The 7878-nt window shown below is 43.9% G+C and overlaps 1 protein-coding gene across 1 annotated transcript; it reads right to left on the reverse strand.

The window, feature by feature from the left end:
- Positions 1–2335: 2335 nt before the first annotated feature.
- ccdc78 (coiled-coil domain containing 78) lies at positions 2336–7382 on the reverse strand. Its single transcript, XM_070991035.1, is given in 16 exon segments — positions 2336–2398; positions 2400–2422; positions 2572–2636; positions 2712–2812; positions 2963–3028; positions 3130–3177; positions 3902–4076; positions 4409–4605; positions 4690–4815; positions 4961–5039; positions 5312–5400; positions 5504–5554; positions 6198–6554; positions 6784–6870; positions 6953–7084; positions 7305–7382. Coding segments are annotated over 16 exon segments (1737 nt in total).
- Between the last annotated feature and the right edge of the window lie 496 nt (positions 7383–7878).

Raw genomic sequence — 7878 nt, forward strand, 5'->3', positions numbered from 1 at the left:
GGGCAGTCAGAAAGGAGTCAGTTCGACTCAATGGTCATTTCTGAGGCTGGCGTTTAAGACGCAGTGGATCGCATTGTATTGAAGGACCAAATGCAGCTTTGGTCACCTAAAGATAAGACATGTGACCAGAGCTGGAGATAATATTGGTGTCTTTTCACGCTTGACCTCCAATAAGGATTATATCCATGAAATTCACCAGAGCGACGTCGTCCGGTGCGCCCGTGGAGAGGCTCTTCAGCCTCACTCTGAGCAGGAACAGGCTGTCTGACAAATGATTTGAGAGACCCCTCCTCATGAGGTATAACCACTGCTTTAGCGATACACGTTAAATAAGATGTAGCAGCCTGCTCTGAAGCCATGGCTTGGTGAGCGAGCGACTCAGGTGTGTTTGGCCTGGTAAACGCAGCTATATGCCATTTGAAGATGTTTTTTCTTTCCTCATATCTTTTTTACGACTGGCTTATTATTTTGAGGCAGTTATAGCCGAATACCAGCGCCGCCTTGATTCTTCTAAGCATCTAACTGAGCCTTGTTCTTGCCACAACATTTTTCTGTGAAGGGCTCTTTGCCCAACTTTCCTGTGGGCTTTGTGGCATTACTTTACTAAAGAGCCTGAAAGAAAGATCTTGTGCATGTCCTCCATATTGGGATTGGGATTTGTGCTGACATGTGGGTGTATGTAAGGTTTAACGTTATATAGCTAACTGGCAATTACATGGTAATGCATGTCATCCATGTTGCTGAGTAATGTAATGAGTAGTGTGATGACTGACTTTCTACTGGGCGTAAAAAGACTGGGCCAGGTGTAGATGTTCAAACAGCAGATTGTATGCCTCTTCTGTATGTTTTACTGGTTTGTGTTCTCTTAATGCAAGTGTAATGGTAGAAAAAAAGTCATTCACTTTGTGTGAGATGGGATCAGATTATTTCAGAAGTATGACAAAGTCATATCTTACCACTCAGCCACTCATTCACATAAACTTATTCACTGTACGAAGGTTTGAGGGTTTGCATGATAGGCGCCATTGCCATACGTTTTGAATGAGAAAAGTCAACGGCGAACTCACTGAAATGTTTTAGTTTTTTAATTAATTTAAAACTGAATTTGTCCAATGCAGCGATCTTTTGGTTGTTCCATTGAACAGATGTTTCATATTTGAACAACCACAGATGACATCACCAACCGCTCCTTTTCATGGGACTTTTTTTTAAAACATCTGTTCCAACATTTCAACATGGTTGCAAAATCATTATTTAAATTAAAGTTGCCTGTTGCCACATTTATGAGACTACTTGAATTTAATCAGTTATTATGATCTGTATTTACATCACAATAATGACCATATACTGTGTAGTGGCTAATAAAAAGCTGTTCACAGTCCAAAACTTTTCCAAAATGCCCCAAGTTGGGGGGAAAAACTTGGCACTTGTGCTTGGGGACCAGCTGTGGTGCACCAGACTTCAGCCTCCACTCGAAGTATTTGTAATGTTTCTAATGCTGTTCTTGCTTTTTGTTTACTCAGAGGGCTCTTCATTTGCTCAGGTCTGCAGAGGCCTCTGCGGACGTATCGTCTCTCTGTCTTTGTTGGCAGAGCAGCAAAGAACAACCTGGTTTTGATTTTCCCACAGATCTGCCGGTGAGAGGAGTGGTCCCCAGCACCCAGCGCTTTGGCACAGTGACTATGTTGGCACCGACCCAAGCTGAGCCCCCCCCCCCCTTTTCCCAGGGCCATGGGAGTGTAATACATTACTAATAAAATCCCACTTCCCATTCCTCTCAAACTTTCACACCCCTGCTCCCCTCCTCCCACGGCTGGCATGCCCCCTGAAAAGAGGATTGGGGTGACATGTGTATGACTCTTTCCATCTCCTCTACTTTTCCCATCATTCCCCAGAGTGTTTTAACTCCAACATTTTCTCTTTTTCAACATAAAACACAAACATTTTTGAGCTGAGCCTTTCCAAAACCTTCAAACCAAACTTTTAAAGCACTTTAAAAAAGGGCATTTTTAAAGCTATGTCAGCTATGGCACTAATGAAAACGATGAAACCCAGCTACCAAAACACACTAGAAAAAAATGCAGACCCTTTCACTGTTAAAGGGATTTAAAGGGAATAGATGCCCATTCACACCAAACACCGAGGTTATAAATATGAACCCTCATTCTGGAAAAAGCCTGGCTTGTTTGCGCCACAGTTCTCAGCACGGCATTGAGGGAAAGCATTCACGGGCGTGTACGTGTCTGGGTAACATGTAATGACATTATTCTCACCAGGGTGACCCCTCATTGTCACCGCGCTTTCTTCTCCTGGGCTCGTGAAATTGACATAAGCTTTACAAACATTCCAGGCATTTTTTTCTCAAGGCCGGATTTCTTTGGGGGCCTTTCATAGAGAAAACCAGGAGCATGAGCAGCACCACCTAGTGATGGTGTAAATGCACACCATATACATACTGTGGTCAAAACAGTGTATCCAGTTAGATTTTTTATTAGTTCCCACTTGATGTATTAAAACTTAAAAGCTGTGTCATTTTAAATTCTATGGATTAATGGAGTGATGACTTAGCAGTTTGGGAACGCCCCACCTCCTGCATTCCCTGCAGTCTGCACAGATGTGAGATCTCCTCTTTGTACCTGCAGGAAAAGTTCAATATAACACTCTTCTGAAGGTGAACATTATATGACATACACATCAAGTGACTTCCTGACCTGCCCAGGTGGTTGTCAATGTAGTCCTGCAGCTCCGACACCTGCGCCTCTGCGACCGCCGCTCTGGTGATGAGGACGGCACGCTCCTTCTCAAAGCCCGCCTGTGTGTGAAGAAAGGAAGTCACCGTCATCAGAGAACACCGTTTATTACTTCACACAAACGCTTTTAAGTGAGATTAGAACAAGAGTTGTTCGTGTGGAGGACGTAATCTGACAATCCAAATGTTAAAGGGTGAGAGAGCTTTGTTTACCCGCGTCGAGTCTGTGATCTCCCTCAGCTGTTTCCGTACGTCCGGCAGGGATTCCTCGCATATCCCCTCCAGCATTTCCAGCTTGATAAAGTTACACATTTCATCATTTTTATGACACAATCCACGGCTGACTACATTTGCTATTTGGTAAAATACGAAAATGACACTCACTGCTGATGGCTTAAATTTGGGAGGGGCACTTTGAGGACAGCCACCTGGAACAGAAAGGTCAGCTCGAATGACCATGAACACATAAATGTGCGTCAAACTATGAGGCAATAAATGAGGATCTGAAGTGTGTGACACAAACTTCATCTGAGGACCAGGCACAAAATTTAAATACATTTATTTGCTTTCCTGTCAAGAGTTAGATGAGAAGATCGATGCCATGTTTGTATGATGAATATGAAGCTACAGTTAGCTTAGCATATAGACTGGAAACAGGTGGAAATAGCTAGCCTGGTACAGTCTAAAAGTAACAAGACCACCACTAACATGTTACGTTAACACTGTATATCTTGTTTGTATAATTTATACACAAGCAGAGGCATAAAAATAACTATGACTTTGTGGAGTTACTGAACAACTATGAAAATTTACATATTCCCCAAAAGATCAAATTATATCTTTAAAAACACATCTAAAATAAATTCAAACTGCTGGCACTGCTCCATCAATCACAACCAGTTAAGCTTTAACAGCAACAAATCTCCCATGATCTGCAGTCCACCTCTGCAGCAGAAAAGCTTTTTGTTGCTGCAGGACACAAACTTTGAAGTCATTATTCTAGTTCACTGCTCAGAAAGCAAACACTGTTCGGCTTTATAAGGGAAGTATGGACACAAAGAAGAATCCCCAACAGACCAAACACAAGCATTCACCAGACAAAACAAAAGCAGATCGATGCACTTCAAAGCGGCCATGTTTCTTTGCCGCTACCTGCTGCCGGGCCTCCTGCAGCTGACCCTCCGTCTTGGCCTTGTCCTGCTGAAGGCGCTGCAGCTTCCTCTCAGTTTCATCTCTGAGCTCAGTGGGCTCCAGGCTGAAGTGGGCTTCTGGGGGTCCGGGGTCAAGATGGCTCTCCGGTTTGGCCAAGATCTCTTCCCTCTGAACCCTAAAGATCACAATGTGGCCATATGGTCAGATACTACTCAGGGATTAACAGGGAATGATGGGAGTGCTGGTACCCCACTCCTTCAAGTTTAAGCAGTGGAGTGGCAGTTAAGGACTTTTTAAATCAGATGTTTTACATTTAAAAATACCTCAGTAATCTGCTGAATTGGTGCATTTTTTTAAATGCAACTGCACTGTTGTTGACCAAAATCGTCACAATTACAAGAGTGTACGTTTCAGCAGGACGTTTACAGAACAGATGTGTATACAGTACACTGAAAAGCAGGCCATAAAAAGACACACAGCTGTGTCTAAGCACACAGGAAGTCTCACCTGTACGCAATCAAGAGAGCATGATGGGTCCTGGTGATCTTCTGAAGTCTCCTCTTATAGGAGCGAGCAGCAGAGGCGAGCTGCTCCTCCCTGACCCTGTGAGATGAACGAACATCCTGGAGCATGCTGTCCACAAATGCCCTCATCTTAGAAGTGTCTGGTGGGCTTTTACCTTCTCCAAGTCCGTCAATGTACTCCTAAATGAAAGACAGCAGGGGTGGATGTTGTGAGATCGTGCAACCTTATGTTGCAGACACGCTTGTGCGAGCGCTGACACTCACAGATAAGTCGTGTAAATAGCAAACAAGCCTCGCACGGTATTCCTCATTCAGCTCTTTGACTTGAAACTGCAGCTTTGAGATCTCTTCTTCTGCCTCCTTCACTTGGCTCTGAGAGCACATCAGGGCCTTGGATACAAATAACACAAACATGATCATACTTCCACCAAGTAACCTGCTATTAAAAAGTATTCTAACATTAAACAAGAGGTGACAGTATCTACAATAATTTGAGAAGTGATCTGTGAATCAGCACGGGGCTGTTCATGCTCACCGCGCTCTGTTTCGATAGCTCCTGCTGGCTGTTACGGATCGTTCCCGTGTACTCCTGGTGCTCTTTACCCATTGCCACGCTGATGACCAAACACAGGCCCAACCACATGAGAGCAGTGACCAGAAATCCACAGACAGCCACATCACAGGGGCAAGCAAAGAGACCACATCACACACACAGCAAATAAAGCCACAGCTGAGAGCAAAAATCAAAGAGCGCGACCTCAAAGCAGATGCTTATGGGACGAAAAGCAGGACATACATGTTTGGTGAGTGGAAGTGGAAAGATAATCGGGTTTCACATAATTAAGATTGTGCACGAGTAAATGACAAACATTCACGGTGCCCTCACACTTTCTCCTCCAGTTTCTTCTGCTGCTCCTCGTAGCTGTTCTTCATTTTCTCCAGCATGCCTTTCATCTCATCTTGGTTTCCGAGGAGCTACGGGAGAGCAGATGAACGAGACGAGCAGGCAAAGGAGGTCGATAGTTCGCTGACGCTCCTCAGACACAACGAGATCTCTGTTTTGTACAACAATACTTACAGTTTTTTCCAAAGTTTTTTGCTCCTGTTCCAAAGCTGCCAGATCCTCAAGCTGTTAATACAATGATGTTACAGAACTGGAATGAGCATTCAAAATACATAAAGTATAATGTTTCAAACTGAATATTTAGTTTACCCCAGCAACTTTAATAGAGCAATATTTGGGTTTCACAGAGATCTTCTTCTGTCAGGCATAATCAAATCTTTGATATGTTCATATCTATGTCAAGTTTGCTTTTTGATTCAGCACTCCCCATAAAACTTTTTTTTTGGGTGTGCATAGTCATTGTCTTTGTCAGAGTACTACAAAATGGGAAATTATGTGGGAAATGTTTGTGTTTTGTCCCTATGGTGCACTAAATAAGTTTGCAGGCCTTATTTACTGTTGGACTGTCAGGAGAAATGTGAGAAACACGGTCCTCATGAGACACATTCATCATTTCATCATTATATATTGGAGCTGCAAAAGCATTTTTCTTTTGAATAGCTGAGATGGGACTAACATGATCTGTGTTGTTGCAATCATGCAGATTTAATTGTGGTGTGGGCCTTTGAAGCACCACAATTACCAGAACTACAAAAAAAAGACCCAAAACTTCCAGGAACTATTGAGTGAAATGGACTAAAAGTCTCTTCTCCTGTTTGATTCCTCTGCATCTGGAGAGAAGTTTAGATTAACCCACACACTGTCTCACCTTGACTCTGTTTCGTGACATGCGGCTGATCAAGGCCCGCACCCTGTCCAGCTCACCATGCAGGCTGTGGGCGGTGGTCCTCACACTCTGCTGCTGCTCCTCCAGCTGCCTGCGGAGGGCGTCCTGAGCCTGAGCCAATGCCAGCAGCTCAGCGCTCAGCTCCTCACTCTGGGCCAGCTCTTTATCATGAGCCTCAGTCAGAGCTCGGTAGTTCTTCTTCAGTGCAGCGTACTCCTCTGTCAGGCCTTTGCCGCTTTCCTCTCCCGCTTTCAGACGAGCCTCGGCCGACTGGAGTTCCCTCAAAAGCTTGTCTCGTTCCATTTCAAGCTCTGTTATTACACCATCTTGGTTCAAAATCTCACAAGGGGAAAAGGAAGTGCGACACAGTCTCAGTGATTTGGGATCATGGTGCGTTCAGGGATTCAGAGGAGGTGAAACTTTTTTTAGGCTTATTCAACCTTCATGTCCCAAAATCCTTACATAGTAAGATACAACAAACTTCTTTAGGTTAAAGAAGAATATATCTTTGGAGAAAAAAGGCCAGATTAGTATTTACATGTTACTTTCACTTGAACCAAGTCCTCACCTTGGTTTTCAGCTCAAAAGTCTCCTCTTCAAACTGCTCTCTAATCTTATTCGTCTGGATTTTCTCCTCCACGAGCTCCTTGGATATCTGACAGGTGAGACGGTGAAAACAGATGCCTGGACAGATCCACTGAAGCTTATATATGCTTGACATGGTTCCTGAACTCTACCTTCAGCTTGTCCTCTTCGCTCTGGACCAGCCTGCAGGACAGGTGTGTGCTGGATCTGGCCAGGTGGCCCAGTCTGCCTTCCAGGTAGCCCACTTTGAGGAAAAGGCGTTCATTTCTGTCATGCAGCTGCAACTACAGAAACTTTTCTTTACAACAAGGTGACAAAGGCACATATCCCCTTGAATTACGTCCCATGTTTGCTAACCACCTCTGAGTTTGTAGTCTACCATAATGTGTGACAACTTTTCCTTTCAGCTAAGTTCACTTCTAGCTAACTATACCTAGCCAAAATGTCTACTTTTCTGGACTGAGAAGAAGTTCCTAGAACCTCTGAATAGTATAGTTTACCTACATTTTCTTCTGTTAGAGCTTGTAGTTGCTCCTGAAGTTCATTTGAAGCTGGCTGGTGACCCTGTGCGTCCATCTTCATTCACTGTCAATGGCAGCTAACATGAAGACACTCACTGTATCCACCAACAGCTCCCCAGTTGCCATGGCTCGGCAACACAGATACAACAGGTGTGGACACTTTTGTTGGGTTTTAGAAGATTACTGTTTATTTGTTTGAAGAAAAGCACCACAAAGGCCACTGTAAATGTAATTTAAAAAGAAATAAATTCAACTATCGCCTGGTGTCTTTGACTTTCACCACTGTGTTTAACTTCAGACTAACTAGTTTAGCTAATTCTGTTGAAGGTTAGCTAAAGTTAGCTTCAGTTAGCTTCCAGCATTTCCTCCGTTCCGTCGTAACACAAAAACTAGAGTGTATGGGGATAGCTACGACAAATTATTGCCTGGCCTTTACCCTGAACACAATGTCTCTCTCATACCTCCTCCTGTAAAAAGTAATTGAGGCGAGCCACTGCTCCTAACAGGGCCGAAGGTTAGTACATGTCTTTGACAGCGGCGCCATCTTGTGACCACAG

This window comes from Chaetodon trifascialis, chromosome 21, assembly GCF_039877785.1.
Source record: "Chaetodon trifascialis isolate fChaTrf1 chromosome 21, fChaTrf1.hap1, whole genome shotgun sequence".
In the NCBI taxonomy this organism is placed as follows: Eukaryota; Metazoa; Chordata; class Actinopteri; order Chaetodontiformes; family Chaetodontidae; genus Chaetodon; species Chaetodon trifascialis.